We start from the raw sequence: 22,155 nt of genomic DNA, 5'->3' as shown, positions 1-22,155 counted from the left end.
ACAGTCCAATAAATTATAACTCAAGCTATATTTTACTGTGTGAAATATTTTTTTTTGTTAAGTACAGCAGCAGTTATTTGACTTTGCTGAGAGCTTTTTGTTGATACAAAAAACGTAGACAACAGCTGATAATCATTAGTTGAGCTTACACTTATCTTATGGTACTTGGTTTCTTCATGCTGTTCCTCCTGATGTGATGGAGAAGTCTTTGTTGCAAAGATTGCAGCATGCTTTGTAATCATCTCTGCTCACAGGTTTTATCCACATGAATTTCTTTTCCCATGTTTTGCTATATACGTACTGTCAAGCGCTTGGATTTCTTTGGCGGAAGATAGTGAAGATATTCAGCTGTCAAAGAACTTGCCTTGGACATGCTGACTGATCATGCTAACAAATTTATTGTGGGCTGTGGCTGAAAATTTCATAATTCGCTGGCACTTTCCTGAATCAGTGGGGTGGGGAGAGAAATTTCCCTTCTTTCCATTGCCAACTCCACAATAGATAGATAGGAAATTCTCCACTAATTACAGCTGTTTGTTTGGCTATTGTTATATGCATAGATACCTATATTACATGTATATATCTACTAATCATTGTCGGTTATTATTATATAATATTCCAGTTGATTCAATAGCCAATACAGCTGCAATAGTTGTTGTTTATGTAATACATGTACATGTATTTATAGAAAATAGTAACAGATAAAAAATAATGCTCACCTGAAACTCAAATACAGGGCAGTTAGGGTCAAATACAGGACACAGACCAAAAAAACAGGACAATCCTGTCAAATACAGGACATCTGGCAACCCTGTCAAGAGTTGAGTAACCCGCATATCATTGAGTTTGCCAAGTATTTAAAATTTTTATTGTGGGTTCAAATATCTGGGGTGTTGTGTTGTAGTCTCCTTTGATGACATTTCACCACGAATTTGGTCTTATTGTAACGTTTATGACTTACAAACTAGTAGGACAAGCATGCTTTCACTACTAAACTCATTGCTCAGCTGAAGGCTCTGTTGCCGCGATGCACATCACTGCGACGTAACGTCGTGAGAACCACAGCCAATTATTATAGGCCTCACTGTTGCTCCATTGTAATCATTGAACTCAAAACCCCTGGAATGGCAGAGGTCATTCGCGAGTACGGAAATCCGGCCGACGCCATTTTCAGTTACCATTTGAGTTAATTTCATTGTGTTCAATGTGAAAAAGAAATCTAATTTCAGATTTAATAGCTATGGAAGATCACGAATACACCGCTAAATCAAAGGAACAGACTAATGAGATTACTACTGTGTAGTTGTTACTAGTTAGATGGTAGGAGATTATTTATTCTGCACGTGAACACTGATAATAAAGAAGTAGCCATTGCCGTTGTAACGAGCGCAACTGTCTATATTTATTTGACGTCCTTTAACACAAAACCCGGAGGTACACAACTCCTAGTGTTATACAATGCAGTGTAACATAACACGAATATAGCACATCTCCTTTCCTAAGTATGTTTGAAGCAATGAGTAAAACAGATAATGCCTTTGAAATCAGTAAAACCAAACATGAGCAACAAAGTGATATGACTAACATGACTAGCAAGGGAAATGCACTGTGTGTTGTAATGATATTAGTACAAGTGCGAGTTATCCTCTCATGTTTATGTTTTCATTAAGAGTAGACAACTCTTGCATTTAACGAGCACATTATATTCATGTCTGGAGATGACCATGCGTTTTCGGTTAAATACAAAATTAAAGAAAAACGATCTTATATCGCTCTCGTTATAATCCAAGCCATCCTCTCCATCTGTGTAATACAACACTGTGTACTGTAAGCAATTAGCTACAAAATGAATAACATATAAAAGCTATAATCTGACTGACTGGCGATGCCTAGCATTCTTCAATCAGTCGATGTGGCGGTCTGATTGTACGACGAGGTCTCGAAGTCGTAGGCATGCTATCCATACTTTGGGCACAACTTGACAGAGAACTGTGTGAATCCGGATTGTCAGGTATTGAATTGTCAGTATTGGGCGGAGAGTCAATAAGTGCTGTTCGGTTTCGGCGGATCTCGCTACCTGCAGATACTATGTACGTGTGGTTAGGTAACACCTTTTTCACTTGTCCATATCGTTGTAAATCACGTACAAATACGGGGCTACTTTTTCGTAGGGTAGGCAACTCTTTAACCTGTTGTGATCGGTCATGTCGCTCTTTCATTTTCACCTTGTATTCCTTATTGACAGACTGGAACGCTTTGTGATCTACCTGGCTGGTTGTGTAATAGTGAATTTGAGCAACCTGTGTACGAAGACTACGGTTCATTAGCAACTCAGCGAGCGATCTTCCTCCATGTATCGGCGATGTACGATAAGCTAGAAGTCCTAGGTACAAATCTCCAGATTTCTGAAGTATTGACTTTATTGTCTTAAGTCTTAACCATTCGTTCTGCAGCATCGTTGGCTCTGGGATACATAGGCGATGAAGTCACACTTTGAAACTTGTAGGTTTTTGCAAAGACTCTAAAATCTTGTGAAGAATAATGTGGTCCATTATCAGACAGAACCATTTCGGGTACTCCGTGCCTGGCAAAAATGATTTTCATCTGGTTGATTACACTTTGCTGCTTTCATTGGGTAGTAGGGCTACCTCTGGGTATCGAGAGTGGTAGTCAGTCATGAGTAGATAAGGCTTTTTATTGTGATAAAATAAGTCGGTGCCTACTATCTGCCATGGTCGGCTAGGAGTGGCTGTAGGTAGTAAAGGTTCTTTAGTGACAGAAGCGGTCTCTTTACATACCCTGCAGTTTTTAATCATTTCCTCTATCTCTCGTGCCATGTTTGGCCACCAAACGCATCGACGTGCTCTCTCGGTACATTTATTTAATCCTAAATGCCCTTTATGCAGGTTGGCTAAAGTTTCCAGACGTTCTGTTTGTGAAATAATTATGCGGTTTTGATAAGTCAACAAATCATTGCACAGCGTAATATACCCTCTGCTTTCAAAGTATGGTTTGATTATGGAATCGGTACTGGACAAATAGTGTGGCCATTCAGAGTTTACATACTTCTTGACCTGGCACATCACTTCGTCCGCTTCTTGAGACAGCCTAAGCTTTTCGACATGCATATCTGTGCTTGGCATGAGCATAGCTTGACGAGAATACGTGTCTACTTTTTCTACAAATAGAGTATCATTCTCTGTGGGAATGGCGCACAGGTATCTCGACACTGCCTCAGCAGAAACATTCTTCTTACAAGGAATATGCTTTATCTGGTATTTGAAACGTATTAGTTTTAGCCTGAATCGTTGTATTCGAGCTGGCAGTTTACTGATTTCCTGGTCTCCAAGCAGTGACACTAAAGGTTTGTGGTTGGTCTCTATAGTAAGGTCAAGTATACCAATGATATATCGAGCAAACCTTTTTGCGGCCCAAGTAACTCCCAATGCCTCCTTCTTTATTACGGCATATTTACGTTCAGTTTCGGGCAGAGATCGGCTTGCGGCAGCTACTAGTCGACGGGTGCCATCTGACTGTTTCTGACTCAAGACAGCTCCTAACCCGTAGTCAGACGCATCCGTTGACAAATATGTCTCTTTATTTGGGTCATACGGGGCAAGAATCGGTGTAGATTTAAACTCCTCTTTGAGACAATCAAACGCTTTTTGCTGGGAATCATTCCATATCCAACAACTCTTCTTGCACATGAGCTCTCGGAGCGGTTGGCTGATATGCGCTACAGCAGAACTAAACTTGCCATATTGGTTGACTATGCCTAGGAAGCTCCTAACATCACGTACACATGTTGGTGTCGGAAAGTCAAGCAATGCAGATATTCTTTCACCTGCGTGAATACCACTAGCATCAATGGGATACCCTAAATACTCTGCTGACGTTTTCTTTAGAGCACACTTGGCATGATTTAACGTCAGACCAGCGTCGTGCATGCGGCGTAGCACTTGCGATAAACGGGAGTTATGCTCTCTCTCGTCATTACCCATCACTAATACATCATCCATATGTACTACGACACCTGCGATACCTTCTAATATTTTTGTCATTTCTCTGCAGAATATCTCTGGAGCTGATTTTAGTCCAAATGTCAATTTACGGTAGTAGAAACATCCAAATGGTGTCAAGAAAATGGTGAGATGTTGGGATTTGGCAGACAATGGTATTTGCCAAAATCCACAGTTGGCATCTAGTTTTGAACATATGTGACCACCATTAAGTTTTGACAGACTGTCCTCGACGGTTGCCATGGGAAAAACTTCATGTCGTACGTACTTATTTAGCTGTGTAAAGTCTGTACAGATACAAACACTGTCCTGTTTAGGTACAACGACCATCGGTGCACACCATTCCGTAAGCTGTTTCACTTCTACAATAACGCCTAAAGTTTTTATACGCTCTAACTCTAGCTTAGTTTTGTCAAGTAATGGAAAGGGTACGGCTCGTGGCACGAATATACTGTACGGCTTGGCATCATCAGTCAGTCTGACCTCACATTCAGTCTTTACAGCTCCTAGACCCTGAAAAAGTTTTTTATCAACAAAATTATCAACACCATTCGCAAAATCATCAACATTATCAACATTACAGGCAAGCAAACCAAGACTTTGACATGCAAATTTGCTCAATAGGTTCACATCTTGATTACGCACAACGTAAATTGTTTCTGATATAGATTTGTTGCCATGTGTAAGAATTGCATCAGTTTGACCAATACAAGGTATTTCTAAGTTACCAGGACCTCTTAGTCTCTTAGTATTGGGCTGCAATGGAGCGGATATAGCATTTGGTCTACACACAGTTGCTGCAGCACCAGAATCTAGTTTAAATGTTGCTGTATTGGTATATCCCTGTATGTCAATGGCTAGTTTGGCCATCCATGGTTTACTACCATTTTTATCGCTGTTCTTGATTTCTCCAGTAAACAGCTTGACTTCAGTCACAGATTTTCCAGAGAAGCACATTTGCTTCCAATGGCCTCTCTTGCCACATGCAGTACAAATAGATCTCAATGCTGGGCAGGAGTCTCTGGAGTGTGGGGCTTTTCCACAGCGTTTACATCGGTCTTTAGGGATAGATGAGGCAACCTTATTATTTGCAGAAGTGTTGTCAAAGCTATTGGCGTGTCCTTGGGTTGTCGGCCTGTGTCTAATATTACCAGTATTCGATGATTTGTGTCCTTTTAAGTAAGAGTTTCGGTTTGAGCTAGATGTGTCATTCTTTCGGCTATGTTGTGGCTGTCATGAACTGAATCTGTTGGCATGTACATCTACAGCTGGTCCTCTGATTACTGACGGTGCTTGTTTAGCTGATTCAAAGCGTCTAGCTATCATCGCTGCGTCATCTAGCGTCAGATCTGCATCGGCTTGTAGTTTTTCACTCAACTTGTCTTCAGTAACACCCACTACTAATCTGTCACGTATTAGCTTTTCCCGTAGATCTATATAGTCACAAAACTCGGCTTGGCGATGTAGGTTGTGAATAAACACATCTATAGAATCACTACCTTGTGTCAGTTTGTTGAATTTAGCTCTTTCAACAATGAGATTTATCCTAACTCCGAAGTATTTATTGAATGCGAACATTTCAATGATCCATGTTTTGACAACAGGTTAAAACGTTCGGCTGAAGTCATTTAAAGGTAAAATTTTTTAATGTTGAATGATGCTTTTCAGTGATTGAATTTAAAACCATGTAGTCAAGCATAGTGCTGCGAGGTTCACGGGTCTTCGGTAAAACCCGAAGTGTTTGTCATAAACTAGTGCTACGGTAAGTTTTATATTGAGCTTTTTATTGGCCTTTCAATTCATGTGAGAACATCACGTGACAAGACAATAACCAAATTTCATGGCTACGTCATCGAAATAAAGAGATTCCAATCTACGGTGGCTTTTCGTTCTTGAGCTTTTAAGAGCTTGTAATCACATTTCCACATATCTGGCAGCTACAACACAACAGAATAAGACATGGCAAATCTTTTGATACTAAATAACTGTAATGTGAATTTTATTGCAAGTCAACCTTTAAGCTTTATGCCTAAGATGGGTGTGAATGACTTCCAGTGAAAATTGCCACATTTTCATTGTACATAGGGATATGGTAGCATTTTGAGCTGTTTTATTTTCGTTTATTTTATTAGTTGTATTGTTGTATATTAAAGGTACTATGTTTATGTGAATAAGACATTCATTTTTGCTGATTTTATGTAATTGTTAAAATTGATGCTTGTGTTTAGGTGGTTGGAATAATCATCCTACTGTTACTCAGTTTAAACAAACTTATCAGCACCTTTCGCAAACTTATCAGCGAATGTGGTGCAAAATTAGATGCTGGTAAGACATGTAATGTTACTGCTCAAAACGAGATTCTCATCATACAGGCTACTCCAGAAGTTGATCAGTTTGTGGAACTCAATGATTTCAGATGTCAAATTTCTGTTATAGGCAACAGTATAGTCTACATAGCTGGCTACGTGGAGCAAAAGCTAACTAAAGTGCTGTCGTGACATTGGCCGTCAGTCGCTGGTTACCACTAAGTCAAGTATCCAGTACCGACATCTCTATACTTTACTTGAGCTACAAAACAATGGAGGATTGGTGCGTCCATCAGACGGTGTCATCAGGATCCTGCTAGTTACAGATCAATACTTTCATATTAATACAAAGCCAGATCCACTCCATTGTGTGGTGTGTGTTATCAGTAGTGTACGATCTAGTGATGTGTTATACCTTGAGAAACATCTTACGGATACGGCAGATGGCATATCCTACCACTGCGTCATTGATGAAAAACTTTATTCAGTCGTTTTATGATCTCCCACGGCATCATTATGCTAAAATCCTACACTCAAACTGCAAGGTGCATCTTTGTGGCATACAGTACTAAAGTAGTACTTTTTAAAGGCCAGTAACAATGTAATCACTGTAATATTCATCTGCAGCTGTTGTTGCGCTGTTATTCCTAATCTGATTTAGTTTTAAGAAACTCTGATGCACCTTGGCTCAATATCCAGTGCGATACAAATCTCCTTTTACACGTTTCTGTAACGTGTATGTATACCATAAAACATTACCATTTAACATTACTATTACCAATTAAACGGTAAGTTTAATTGTGTTATTAATTTCCGTTTAGTTGTTGCAGTACTTCATTCCATCTTTTACAGATACTGTATTATACATATCATACATTCATAAGCTATTATCACTTAAATCTTGAAAACAGTTTCTGTTTTAGTAGCATACCTATGTGTTGTTTTTATCGAAATACTTCATGTGCCAATTTTTTTCAATATGCATTTATGCATATGTAATATAAATTTTAATATAATGGAACAGTTGTTATTTGCCTGAATATATCATTTGCTGGGTTTATGCATCTGTAATAAAACAGTTTGTATGAATAACACGGTCCACGAAAATCTATTTTACATCTACTTATCATTTGATATATCCCACTCCATATGTTATAAACAGGTTTTCTTCTATCAGGGCACTCTAAACGTTGTTTAGGAGAAGTTTTCATTAATACCCAGCTGGAAAATAACTATTCATTATGTACATTTCTGTCATTTTTCACCGTTTGTTTACAAACGGAACTAGCTTTCGATTAGCTCTCCAATATGGCGCACACGTCACGTATCACTATCAACGTAAAAGTCCCGTTATTGCCATTCCGAAGGTTTTAAGTTCAATAATTGTAATGATAGCTATTCGCCAATCTAGGGTTTACTATATCTATGAATGCATCTTATTATTACAAATTCGAGTTTGTAAATATAACTCGGTTTATGCAAACCCGGAGCACTATAATCCGCCAAATGATTGTCTATACTTTTCTATGTTCTACGGGTTCTGCACTCAGGTTCACGCCAGATAGCTTAAATGAATCCCAAAAGCGTAAATGAATTAGCTAATTAAATTACTTTGGAATTGTTTTCTATCGGAATTAGATGGCAGCGTTTTAGCCTGAGATTAAAATTACATATTTAGATATTTCACCGAGTAAAGTCTCGTTATCTTCTATGGTTTCAGTTTATTGGCCGATTCGCCGTTAATCGCTTCAAGGGAATCGATGTTGCTAAGCAATGTTCCGTTTTCCTGTTTTGCGTCGCTTAGTACATGTGCTTGATAGAGCGAATAGCTAGCTATAATTTATTAGCTTTATAGCCGAAATTTTGTGTTGTGTTCTTCGAGCTTGCTGAAGTCTTAGACATGCAGAACTTGAAAATTTACAGCCTTTCATTTAAACAAGCTACCGTTTTTTAAACATAAAGTGTAGTACCGTGGTAATAATCGTTTATAGGCCTCTCGGAAACTTACATAACAAACGAACAACCTCTCACTGAAACAATTTCTTGGTGTGGCAGCGACAATGCAGCACAGTCACACGCACCGAGAGATTATAAAAGGGAAAACTATTTACGTATTTATTAATGGAGACATCTTTTTTGAGGCAAAAGCCGTCGTTGTGCATCCCAAGTCAACAAGAAACTTTGAGGCACTTTTAATTAGACTTACAGAGATCTTGAATCCTAGGTTTGGTGCTGTTTTGCATCTTAAAACACCAGATGGACTCGTGGAAGTAAAATCTTTGGAGGAGCTACAGAATGGTGCTAACTATGTAGCATATGGCAAAAAGTTTCAAGCTCTAGAGTAAGTCCAAATTATGATGTTTTTTACAACGTGAAAGCTAATTTGTCTTCTACAATTTGCTTCAAGTCAGATAGAGTAGGAGGTAATAAAAACCTTTTAATTAGAAATATACTTGCTTTTGATGTCACGCTTGCATGAGTAGTTTGTCTTTGCAGTTATTCTGACATCTCCGCAAGACTGCAAACAATTGCTCAAGGAGGACATGCATTAGCCTCACCAAGAGAGGTAGGTTAATGGTGCTGAACAAATGTAAGCATGCGGTTATGCAATGAGCACATTGCATAACCACAAAACTTATGGAATCAACATACAATTATACTGCTATAATAGTTCCTTAATTTTAGATAATTGTGGTGTTTGTTAGCAGGCAAAGTTTTCTTCATATTAATTTTAAAATGTTTTCTCTAATCTAGAATAAGATTGTCATTGTATAGTGCTACATCTTAGTAATATAGCTTGGATATTATACTATTTGTTGCTGTTCTAGGGCACTATGGTTGGAGAGGTAAATAGTCCATCAACATGCTTCTTTTTTGTTCTTTAGTTAATTTATGTGATTTCAAATATTTCTGCTTTTCTAGTATTCTTTTGCGACTACGATAAACCTCTTTTTCTTATTGTTGTCTATTACAATTGTTGCTGTTAAGTCTATGACTTTTAATAATTGCTGCATGTTTCCCTTTTAGTTCAAAAGAATAATCGTATCAGGCAGAGCAAGGAAAATAGTTCGTCAACCTATATTGATCAAGTAAGTTGTAAATTATGTGTTGTTTTCTAAAAATACCGTTGCTGCAGTTTTATTTAGGCTTATTTTATTTTATATTTTCTTATTTATGTTCATATGTTATACATATACTGATTTTTATCAAGAGTAAATAAGATTTCAAATTATTTCATGGCAGGATAATATAAGTTGCCCTAAATCCGCAGTTGATAATATAGCTCATACAATATTTCAAAAAATATTTATGTGATTGTTGTCATAAATAAAAAGGCTGCCTACAGTAATCAGACCTACATTATAGTAAGTCGACTTAAATTATAGGAGTCAGATCTGTATTATAGTAATCAGACCTACAATATAGTAATCAGACCTATGTTATAGTAGTCAGACCTACATTATAGTAATCAGACCTACATTATAGTAATCAGACCTACATTATAGTAATCAGACCTACAACATAGTAGTCAGACCTACATTATAGTAATCAAACCCGCATTATAGTAGTGAGACCTACATTATACTAAGTAAGAGTGTCACAGCTACAAATATTAGCACTAATTTAAGCGCTGACGCTATCTCATACGTGGTATATCTCATATAATATATAATATTTTTCAAAATCACTTAGCCAAAGCCAATGTTCATTACATAGCCTGTAGGCGAACTATTTTGTTTTAGTGTTTTTGTAAATGGTGAGCCATTTACACCAGCCAAGAGGGTGTTGTTGCAGCCATGGGTACACAAAACATGGGACAATGTCCTTGAGCAAATTGCTTCCAAAGTGAAAATAAAAACAGCCATTAGAAAGTAAGTTCCTTAAGCTTTGTAATTTGTTGTATAATGTGTGAGAAGTATTGTTACCATCCATGTATTAAGAAGGGTGGGAGTGTCAATACAACCCTTGTTTTAAAAGGGCACCCATGTTGTCCGGCTGTGCTACTTTATAGTGATTCTCAGATCTAGTAACGTGTCATAGGTCAGGCGCATTTGTCCTTGTAAAAGTTGTATTATTTGTAGATTAAAGAGTGCTGTTACCCATGATGACAGAGAAGAGTGTAAAAGTCTGCAAATGAATATCAAATTTTTTTCAGTTTCTGGAGTACTACATACAAGTGATAACTTGCATGTAGTGATATTTGATGCCTGATACTATTAAATTTTGGTAGTTGAAATTTTAGCTCATATTATTTGTCATGCATCCACTATCTTGGCTTTTATTGCTCTCACTGTTTCTTAAATATTACCGCAAGTAATGGTTTTTGTATAATATTATTCCACTAATTTGTTAGCTGTGACACACCTATTAGGCGTCACAGTTGATAGAGTTGATGGAGTTGATAGAGTTGATGGAGTTGATGGAGTTGATGGAGTTGATGGAGTTGATGGAGTTGATGGAGTTGATAGAGTTGATAGAGTTGATAGAGTTGATAGAGTTGATAGAGTTGATAGAGTTGATAGAGTTGATGGAGTTGATGGAGTTGATAGAGTTGATAGAGTTGATGGAGTTGATGGAGTTGATGGAGTTGATAGAGTTGATAGAGTTGATAGAGTTGATAGAGTTGATAGAGTTGATAGAGTTGATAGAGTTGATAGAGTTGATGGAGTTGATAGAGTTGATAGAGTTGATGGAGTTGATAGAGTTGATGGAGTTGATAGAGTTGATGGAGTTGATAGAGTTGATAGAGTTGATGGAGTTGATGGAGTTGATGGAGTTGATAGAGTTGATGGAGTTGATGGAGTTGATGGAGTTGATGGAGTTGATGGAGTTGATGGAGTTGATGGAGTTGATAGAGTTGATGGAGTTGATGGAGTTGATAGAGTTGATGGAGTTGATAGAGTTGATAGAGTTGATGGAGTTGATAGAGTTGATGGAGTTGATAGAGTTGATGGAGTTGATGGAGTTGATGGAGTTGATAGAGTTGATGGAGTTGATGGAGTTGATAGAGTTGATAGAGTTGATAGAGTTGATAGAGTTGATAGAGTTGATGGAGTTGATGGAGTTGATGGAGTTGATAGAGTTGATAGAGTTGATAGAGTTGATAGAGTTGATGGAGTTGATGGAGTTGATAGAGTTGATAGAGTTGATGGAGTTGATAGAGTTGATAGAGTTGATAGAGTTGATAGAGTTGATAGAGTTGATAGAGTTGATGGAGTTGATAGAGTTGATAGAGTTGATGGAGTTGATGGAGTTGATAGAGTTGATAGAGTTGATGGAGTTGATAGAGTTGATAGAGTTGATAGAGTTGATAGAGTTGATAGAGTTGATGGAGTTGATAGAGTTGATGGAGTTGATAGAGTTGATAGAGTTGATGGAGTTGATGGAGTTGATAGAGTTGATAGAGTTGATGGAGTTGATGGAGTTGATGGAGTTGATAGAGTTGATAGAGTTGATGGAGTTGATGGAGTTGATAGAGTTGATAGAGTTGATAGAGTTGATAGAGTTGATGGAGTTGATAGAGTTGATGGAGTTGATGGAGTTGATAGAGTTGATAGAGTTGATGGAGTTGATAGAGTTGATAGAGTTGATAGAGTTGATAGAGTTAATAGAGTTGATGGAGTTGATAGAGTTGATGGAGTTGATAGAGTTGATAGAGTTGATGGAGTTGATAGAGTTGATAGAGTTGATGGAGTTGATGGAGTTGATGGAGTTGATAGAGTTGATGGAGTTGATGGAGTTGATGGAGTTGATGGAGTTGATGGAGTTGATGGAGTTGATGGAGTTGATGGAGTTGATAGAGTTGATAGAGTTGATAGAGTTGATAGAGTTGATAGAGTTGATAGAGTTGATAGAGTTGATGGAGTTGATAGAGTTGATAGAGTTGATGGAGTTGATAGAGTTGATAGAGTTGATAGAGTTGATAGAGTTGATAGAGTTGATAGAGTTGATAGAGTTGATAGAGTTGATGGAGTTGATGGAGTTGATAGAGTTGATGGAGTTGATAGAGTTGATAGAGTTGATAGAGTTGATAGAGTTGATAGAGTTGATAGAGTTGATGGAGTTGATAGAGTTGATAGAGTTGATAGAGTTGATGGAGTTGATGGAGTTGATAGAGTTGATAGAGTTGATGGAGTTGATGGAGTTGATGGAGTTGATGGAGTTGATGGAGTTGATGGAGTTGATGGAGTTGATGGAGTTGATAGAGTTGATAGAGTTGATAGAGTTGATAGAGTTGATAGAGTTGATAGAGTTGATGGAGTTGATGGAGTTGATGGAGTTGATAGAGTTGATGGAGTTGATGGAGTTGATGGAGTTGATGGAGTTGATAGAGTTGATAGAGTTGATAGAGTTGATAGAGTTGATAGAGTTGATAGAGTTGATGGAGTTGATGGAGTTGATGAAGTTGATAGAGTTGATAGAGTTGATAGAGTTGATAGAGTTGATGGAGTTGATGGAGTTGATGGAGTTGATGGAGTGGATGGAGTTGATGGAGTTGGTAGAGTTGGTAGAGTTGATAGAGTTGATAGAGTTGATAGAGTTGATGGAGTTGATGGAGTTGATGGAGTTGATGGAGTTGATGGAGTTGATGGAGTTGATGGAGTTGATGGAGTTGATGGAGTTGATGGAGTTGATAGAGTTGATAGAGTTGATAGAGTTGATGGAGTTGATGGAGTTGATGGAGTTGATGGAGTTGATGGAGTTGATGGAGTTGATGGAGTTGATGGAGTTGATGGAGTTGATGGAGTTGATGGAGTTGATGGAGTTGATGGAGTTGATAGAGTTGATAGAGTTGATGGAGTATGGAGTTGATGGAGTTGATGGAGTTGATGGAGTATGGAGTTGATGGAGTTGATGGAGTTGATAGAGTTGATAGAGTTGATAGAGTTGATAGAGTTGATAGAGTTGATGGAGTTGATGGAGTTGATGGAGTTGATAGAGTTGATGGAGTTGATGGAGTTGATAGAGTTGATAGAGTTGATGGAGTTGATGGAGTTGATGGAGTTGATGGAGTTGATAGAGTTGATAGAGTTGATAGAGTTGATGGAGTTGATGGAGTTGATGGAGTTGATGGAGTTGATGGAGTTGATGGAGTTGATGGAGTTGATAGAGTTGATAGAGTTGATAGAGTTGATGGAGTATGGAGTTGATGGAGTTGATGGAGTTGATAGAGTTGATGGAGTTGATAGAGTTGATAGAGTTGATAGAGTTGATAGAGTTGATGGAGTTGATGGAGTTGATGGAGTTGATGGAGTTGATGGAGTTGATGGAGTTGATAGAGTTGATAGAGTTGATGGAGTTGGTGGAGTTGATAGAGTTGATAGAGTTGATGGAGTTGATGGAGTTGATGGAGTTGATGGAGTTGATGGAGTTGATGGAGTTGATGGAGTTGATAGAGTTGATAGAGTTGATAGAGTTGATGGAGTATGGAGTTGATGGAGTTGATGGAGTTGATAGAGTTGATGGAGTTGATAGAGTTGATAGAGTTGATAGAGTTGATGGAGTTGATGGAGTTGATGGAGTTGATGGAGTTGATGGAGTTGATGGAGTTGATAGAGTTGATAGAGTTGATGGAGTTGGTGGAGTTGATAGAGTTGATAGAGTTGATGGAGTTGATGGAGTTGATGGAGTTGATGGAGTTGATGGAGTTGATGGAGTTGATAGAGTTGATAGAGTTGATAGAGTTGATAGAGTTGATGGAGTTGATGGAGTTGATGGAGTTGATGGAGTTGATGGAGTTGATGGAGTTGATGGAGTTGATGGAGTTGATAGAGTTGATAGAGTTGATAGAGTTGATAGAGTTGATAGAGTTGATGGAGTTGATGGAGTTGATGGAGTTGATGGAGTTGATGGAGTTGATGGAGTTGATGGAGTTGATGGAGTTGATGGAGTTGATGGAGTTGATGGAGTTGATGGAGTTGATGGAGTTGATGGAGTTGATGGAGTTGATGGAGTTGATAGAGTTGATAGAGTTGATAGAGTTGATAGAGTTGATAGAGTTGATGGAGTTGATGGAGTTGATGGAGTTGATAGAGTTGATAGAGTTGATAGAGTTGATAGAGTTGATAGAGTTGATAGAGTTGATAGAGTTGATAGAGTTGATGGAGTTGATGGAGTTGATGGAGTTGATGGAGTTGATGGAGTTGATGGAGTTGATGGAGTTGATGGAGTTGATGGAGTTGATGGAGTTGATGGAGTTGATAGAGTTGATAGAGTTGGTGGAGTTGATAGAGTTGATGGAGTTGATGGAGTTGATGGAGTTGATGGAGTTGATGGAGTTGATGGAGTTGATGGAGTTGATGGAGTTGATGGAGTTGATGGAGTTGATGGAGTTGATAGAGTTGATAGAGTTGATAGAGTTGATGGAGTTGATAGAGTTGATAGAGTTGATAGAGTTGATGGAGTTGATGGAGTTGATGGAGTTGATGGAGTTGATAGAGTTGATAGAGTTGATAGAGTTGATAGAGTTGATAGAGTTGATAGAGTTGATAGAGTTGATAGAGTTGATAGAGTTGATAGAGTTGATAGAGTTGATAGAGTTGATAGAGTTGATAGAGTTGATAGAGTTGATAGAGTTGATAGAGTTGATAGAGTTGATAGAGTTGATAGAGTTGATAGAGTTGATAGAGTTGATGGAGTTGATGGAGTTGATGGAGTTGATGGAGTTGATGGAGTTGGTGGAGTTGATGGAGTTGATGGAGTTGATGGAGTTGGTAGAGTTGGTAGAGTTGATAGAGTTGATAGAGTTGATAGAGTTGATGGAGTTGATGGAGTTGATGGAGTTGATGGAGTTGATGGAGTTGATGGAGTTGATGGAGTTGATGGAGTTGATGGAGTTGATGGAGTTGATGGAGTTGATGGAGTTGATGGAGTTGATGGAGTTGATGGAGTTGATGGAGTTGATGGAGTTGATGGAGTTGATGGAGTTGATGGAGTTGATGGAGTTGATGGAGTTGATGGAGTTGATGGAGTTGATGGAGTTGATGGAGTTGGTGGAGTTGATGGAGTTGATGGAGTTGATGGAGTTGATGGAGTTGATGGAGTTGATGGAGTTGGTGGAGTTGGTGGAGTTGATGGAGTTGATGGAGTTGGTGGAGTTGGTGGAGTTGGTGGAGTTGGTGGAGTTGATGGAGTTGATGGAGTTGATGGAGTTGATGGAGTTGATGGAGTTGATGGAGTTGATGGAGTTGATGGAGTTGATGGAGTTGATGGAGTTGATGGAGTTGATGGAGTTGATGGAGTTGATGGAGTTGATGGAGTTGATGGAGTTGATGGAGTTGATGGAGTTGATGGAGTTGATGGAGTTGATGGAGTTGATAGAGTTGATAGAGTTGATAGAGTTGATGGAGTTGATGGAGTTGATGGAGTTGATGGAGTTGATGGAGTTGATGGAGTTGATGGAGTTGATGGAGTTGGTGGAGTTGGTGGAGTTGGTGGAGTTGATGGAGTTGATGGAGTTGATGGAGTTGATGGAGTTGATGGAGTTGATGGAGTTGATGGAGTTGATGGAGTTGATGGAGTTGATGGAGTTGATGGAGTTGATGGAGTTGATGGAGTTGATGGAGTTGATGGAGTTGATGGAGTTGATGGAGTTGATGGAGTTGATAGAGTTGATAGAGTTGATGGAGTTGATGGAGTTGATGGAGTTGATGGAGTTGATGGAGTTGATGGAGTTGATGGAGTTGATGGAGTTGATGGAGTTGATGGAGTTGATGGAGTTGATGGAGTTGATGGAGTTGATGGAGTTGATGGAGTTGATAGAGTTGATAGAGTTGATAGAGTTGATAGAGTTGATAGAGTTGATAGAGTTGATAGAGTTGATAGAGTTGATAGAGTTGATAGAGTTGATAGAGTTGATAGAGTTGATAGAGTTGATAGAGTTGATAGAGTTGATGGAGTTGATGGAGTTGATGGAGTTGGTGGAGTTGATGGAGTTGATGGAGTTGATGGAGTTGGTAGAGTTGATAGAGTTGATAGAGTTGATAGAGTTGATGGAGTTGATGGAGTTGATGGAGTTGATGGAGTTGATGGAGTTGATGGAGTTGATGGAGTTGATGGAGTTGATGGAGTTGATGGAGTTGATGGAGTTGATGGAGTTGATGGAGTTGATGGAGTTGATGGAGTTGATGGAGTTGATAGAGTTGATAGAGTTGATAGAGTTGATAGAGTTGATAGAGTTGATAGAGTTGATAGAGTTGATAGAGTTGATAGAGTTGATAGAGTTGATAGAGTTGATAGAGTTGATAGAGTTGATGGAGTTGATAGAGTTGATGGAGTTGATGGAGTTGGTGGAGTTGATGGAGTTGATGGAGTTGATGGAGTTGGTAGAGTTGATGGAGTTGGTAGAGTTGATGGAGTTGATGGAGTTGATGGAGTTGATGGAGTTGATGGAGTTGATGGAGTTGATGGAGTTGATGGAGTTGATGGAGTTGATGGAGTTGATGGAGTTGATGGAGTTGATGGAGTTGATGGAGTTGATGGAGTTGATGGAGTTGATGGAGTTGATGGAGTTGATGGAGTTGATGGAGTTGATGGAGTTGATGGAGTTGATGGAGTTGATGGAGTTGATGGAGTTGATGGAGTTGATGGAGTTGATGGAGTTGGTGGAGTTGATGGAGTTGATGGAGTTGATGGAGTTGATGGAGTTGATGGAGTTGATGGAGTTGATGGAGTTGATGGAGTTGGTGGAGTTGGTGGAGTTGATGGAGTTGATGGAGTTGGTGGAGTTGGTGGAGTTGGTGGAGTTGGTGGAGTTGATGGAGTTGATGGAGTTGATGGAGTTGATGGAGTTGATGGAGTTGATGGAGTTGATGGAGTTGATGGAGTTGATGGAGTTGATGGAGTTGATGGAGTTGATGGAGTTGATGGAGTTGATGGAGTTGATGGAGTTGATGGAGTTGATGGAGTTGATGGAGTTGATGGAGTTGATAGAGTTGATAGAGTTGATAGAGTTGATGGAGTTGATGGAGTTGATGGAGTTGATGGAGTTGATGGAGTTGATGGAGTTGGTGGAGTTGGTGGAGTTGGTGGAGTTGGTGGAGTTGATGGAGTTGATGGAGTTGATGGAGTTGATGGAGTTGATGGAGTTGATGGAGTTGATGGAGTTGATGGAGTTGATGGAGTTGATGGAGTTGATGGAGTTGATGGAGTTGATGGAGTTGATGGAGTTGATGGAGTTGATGGAGTTGATGGAGTTGATGGAGTTGATGGAGTTGATGGAGTTGATGGAGTTGATGGAGTTGATAGAGTTGATAGAGTTGATGGAGTTGATGGAGTTGATGGAGTTGATGGAGTTGATGGAGTTGATGGAGTTGATGGAGTTGATGGAGTTGATGGAGTTGATGGAGTTGATGGAGTTGATGGAGTTGATGGAGTTGATGGAGTTGATGGAGTTGATGGAGTTGATGGAGTTGATGGAGTTGATGGAGTTGATGGAGTTGATGGAGTTGATGGAGTTGATGGAGTTGGTGGTGTTGATGGTGTTGGTGGTGTTGGTGGAGTTGGTGGTGTTGGTGGAGTTGGTGGTGTTGGTGGAGTTGATGGAGTGGATGGAGTGAATGGAGTTGATACAGCTCGTGATTCTCATACACAAAATCATGCTGTTAGTATCATTTCGCAAAGTACCTTCTTGTAGCGTATAGTTCTCACTTGTTAGGTTTTTTCCCGAATGTGACCTTCAATACTGAAGTTGAGCGTGTAAAAAACTCACTTCTATTTTAAGATAGTGAGTAGCAAGTTTTTTGCAATGGTTAGGAAAAAAATAAATCTTTTACACAACCATGTTTTTATCTCTCTGATGAAAAGTGACTGTTGTATTCTCATTGCCAAAAAGTGTTTGACCTTTAAGTAAGGTCCTAGCGCTAGCGGGAAGAGTAGGGTCAGGAGTTGCTCACAGCTCTCTTTCTTTATGCCATTCTTCTCTTGCAGAGTGAGCCTCAGCAAAACAAATGATTGATCAATGCAAAAATATCTCAAACTTTCAAATTGATCTCTTCATCATTGTCAGCCTTGGCAATGTTTGAAGAGATCACATGAAAAGTAGCTACAGGCTATGAATATCTCATATCTTTATGACATAAACAGACTAAAAAAACTGATTGAATGGTCTCGCTGGTTAACTATACACTATTCTAATTGGTTTATTTTAGGATAGTTGAACTAAGTACGAAGTCTAAGGTTTCCTTTGGAGCTGATCTCGAGGATCAACAGTACTATGTAGCTTGTGGCTCTGAGAAGTTTAAAGACTATGAGTATGGACTGAGTGCCACCATGTTCACACCAAAACAGCAGATGGCAAAGTAGGACTTACTGCTTTATTCACTAATTTGTGCTTGTTCAATCTTTTAGATTTACAATAAAAATAATATTTTTGCTATTTTTATGTTTTTAAAACAACAACTAATATTCAATCGAAGCAAGTTGAAAAGTTGATAAAACAAAATACAATTTCCAAATTAACCCTTTTAGCGCTGACAACATATGCTAGTGCTGACAACATATGCTAGTGCTGACAACATATTCTAGTGCTGACAATATGTGCTAGTGCTGACAACATGTGCTAGTGCTGAAAACATGTGCTAGTGCTGACAACATATGCTAGTGCTGACAACATGTGCTAGTGCTGACAACATATGCTAGTGCTGACAACATATTCTAGTGCTGACAACATGTGCTAGTGCTGACAACATGTGCTAGTGCTGACAACATATGCTAGTGCTGACAACATGTGCTAGTGCTGACAACATATGTTAGTGCTGACAACATACTCTAGTGCTGACAATATATTAGCTAGAATAGGTATATTGATATATCCACATCTACTGATTGTGCTATTAGCTTGAATAGTTACATTGTTATATGCACATCTACTGATTGTGCTATTATTATATACTTGATACAACTATTACTCATATGTTGAAAATACAAGTCTGACTTTTTAGTAATAGAAGGCTTTTTGATGCATGTTTAGTAATAGGAGGCTTTCTGATGCATGTTTTGTAATAGGAAGTTTTCTGATGCATGTTTAGTAATAGGAGGCTTTCTGATGCATGTTTAGTAATAGGAGGCTTTCTGATGCATGTTTAGTAATAGGAGGTTTTCTGATGCATGTTTAAACAGCTAGAGTGAGGTTTATCCTTTGTTGTTACAAACGCCTTTGTCATTTTATGTTCGAAACATGTATAATTGCAGACGATATCCTACACTTCCACCAGTAGAGCCTAAAAACAAGCAAGAGTAAGTAACCAAGCGTTCATGTCCAGATAAGTAGGTGCACTGAGAACACTTATAAAACTGTTTTATTGTGAGCTAGCAGCAGTGATTCTAACTGCAGACATTTAACCTTGACATTGAAGCACCACCAAGCGTTTTGACTTAATTTTATCGCTCTTTTAGTTAAATTTATGATAAAAAGTGATCTTGACTTGAAAATAAACTTTCAGACAATTTGATTAGCTTTTATTAGGAAGTATCGGTATTTTTCTATCATTTGAGATCGTTGTAGATGTTTGTGGTGATCTGACTGCCAGGATGTTTCAAGATTGAAATTGACAGAACTTGATCGCGGTTAAAATGGTCAGAAGGAAAATAGACACCGAAATGACGTCCCTAGTTACCCGACTGCTCTCTCTTGTAATGATATCCGCTGTTACACCAAGTTGCTGCACACGTCTCCATTCTGTCGGTCTCTTTGCCAAAGTGTCGTCACAATCGCACTTTCGCTTAAGCTTGAGCATTTTAACTGCGATCAAGTTTTGTCGATTTTAATCTTAAAAAATCTTGGCAGTCAGATCACCTCAAACATCAAAAAAAATTGCAAAAGATAAAAAATAACGATACTTTCATATGAAATCTGCGGAAATCTGCGGAAGTATGAAATTCTGTCAAATGGGAAGTCTTGCAAAATTGCAAATATGCAATAACTAGTATACTGATAGGACAGTATTATTCTGTTCAATCAGGGATTTGGAAAGTTGTAAATGATTTACATTCTTGCACCTACCAAATATTGCCCTGTTATATTTGTATATAAAAAATGGTCTCCACACACTAGTCACTGTTTTATTAAAGATGTTATGTGGATGTTTAATCCTAAATGATTGTGCATTTCTATATAGCCCTGAGGTATGCTATGCCAGCCATCCCGTTGTACCCATTTGTCTTAGTTCTTTTGTTCTCTTTCTATGCTAGCTTAAATATTTGATGATGATGTAACGCGGTTTTTAGTCAGTTCGGATTTTAATATCATTTTATAAACTCCCAGAATCTGCTTAGCTAGGCAGTTTATCACTCTTTCTCACTCCCTAAATTACTAAAGCATCAATTCCATAGGTATATCCGGTAGCAACCATACTAATCCTAGTATAGCGTGCAAAATAACTGATATAAATTTGAACAAAAATCATGAAACATGGAAAACTTGAACATTTAAAACGTGAAAATTTAAGATTTCAGTGTGGAAAAATAAGTGAACCATGTGAACCTACCATGCTGTGGTAGGTCACTACGTATATTGATTTTGTATAATTCCATGAGTGTACATTTACACGCCACTCTATTAGACTAGTTTTTGAACGCATTCCTAGCTTTTAAAAATGACGAAAGCAGTGGCGCCGATAGACAGTATTTAAAGGTATTTTTTAAGTGCATAGCGTTTATAGGCCAAGTGTTGACAACAAAAGCCTTGATAAATTGTTCTATTTAACAGTTGCTACTGCAAATAGAAATGTGAAAAGTGGGAAACGTCATTTAATGTCAAGTGCAAACAGGTCTGGAATTAGATATCTATTGTATGTTGTAGATGTAGACTCTTCGGTAGTTTACATTAAACGTTTAAACCCTCAACTACTAAACGTGTAAACTAGCAAATACAGAACTTCTGCCGTCTCTCATCTTTACTCGATTTTAACATGGCTATTAGATTCATGCGCTTTGTAAACAACTCGCTGTATTAGACCTACTGTATCTTCACTTGTACCTGATCCTTCTTTTAACGCTTTTGGTTTCCTTTAGGCGAAGTTTGTCTTTCATTCACAATAGAGTTTGACTTTATTACTAAAGATTTGACTCGCTATATTTGACTCGCTATATTTGACTCGCTATATTTGACTCGCTATATTTGACTCGCTATATTTGACTCGCTATATTTGACTCGCTACATTTGACTCGCTACAGTTGACTCGCTACATTTGACTCGCTACATTTGACTCGCTACATTTGACTCGCTACATTTGACTCGCTACATTTGACTCGCTACATTTGACTCGCTATATTTGACTCGCTATATTTAACTCGCTATATTTGACTCGCTATATTTGACTCGCTACATTTGACTCGCTATATTTAACTCGCTATATTTGACTCGCTACATTTGACTCGCTACATTTGACTCGCTACATTTGATTCGCTACATTTGACTCGCTACATTTGACTCGCTACATTTGACTCGCTATGTAGTTCTACTTTTAGCTTTCTACTTTTAGGGTCCCTCCGAAGCCAACCCTTTCCGCTCCAACTGAGAAATCTAAAGAAGAATTCACTCCTCAGCGTATGCTATCCAATCCCATAAGCTAATATTTTGGTCTCAGCATTTGCTATCGATATTAGCGAGCTTGAAATTAAGTCTTGCAACTTATCTCATAGGACTTCTTGCAGGTCATCGCTCCGCATTGCGAGCCCACACATCTCCATTTCGCTTTTCTTAGCATGCCACTCGAGAAGCAAAATTATATGTATATATATGAGGTTCCAATTTAGCTTGGAGGGTGTTGTGTTTGTGGGAAGGGAATGTTTTTAATTAAGGCAATACAGATTACAACACTTTTTCTTGA

At 38.5% G+C, this 22,155-nt stretch overlaps 1 protein-coding gene across 1 annotated transcript; it reads left to right on the top strand.

The window, feature by feature from the left end:
- The first annotated feature begins 8,304 nt into the window (after positions 1–8,304).
- Positions 8,305–21,907, top strand: LOC137394951 (doublecortin domain-containing protein 2-like). The gene is made up of 7 exons (XM_068081726.1): positions 8,305–8,666; positions 8,822–8,891; positions 9,353–9,414; positions 10,069–10,197; positions 18,475–18,624; positions 19,517–19,561; positions 21,808–21,907. Exons 1-7 carry the CDS (start codon positions 8,386–8,388, stop codon positions 21,896–21,898), a joined length of 828 nt encoding a protein of 275 aa, XP_067937827.1. The 5' UTR covers positions 8,305–8,385; the 3' UTR covers positions 21,899–21,907.
- The last annotated feature ends 248 nt before the right edge of the window (positions 21,908–22,155 follow it).

This window comes from Watersipora subatra, chromosome 4, assembly GCF_963576615.1.
Source record: "Watersipora subatra chromosome 4, tzWatSuba1.1, whole genome shotgun sequence".
NCBI classification, from domain to species: domain Eukaryota; kingdom Metazoa; phylum Bryozoa; class Gymnolaemata; order Cheilostomatida; family Watersiporidae; genus Watersipora; species Watersipora subatra.
Note: the sequence above shows the minus strand (reverse complement) of the source record. Positions and strands in the feature narration are given on the sequence as shown.

What these genes read in the sequence shown, in the direction of transcription:
- LOC137394951 (XM_068081726.1), top strand. Translation starts at nt 8,386, where the DNA reads ATGCAGCACAGTCACACGCACCGAGAGATTATAAAAGGGAAAACTATT. An exon ending in AAAAAGTTTCAAGCTCTAGA is followed by an intron (nt 8,667 to 8,821) that starts GTAAGTCCAAAT and finishes TTGTCTTTGCAG; the next exon opens with TTATTCTGACATCTCCGCAA. An exon ending in GAGCCTAAAAACAAGCAAGA is followed by an intron (nt 19,562 to 21,807) that starts GTAAGTAACCAA and finishes TTCTACTTTTAG; the next exon opens with GGTCCCTCCGAAGCCAACCC.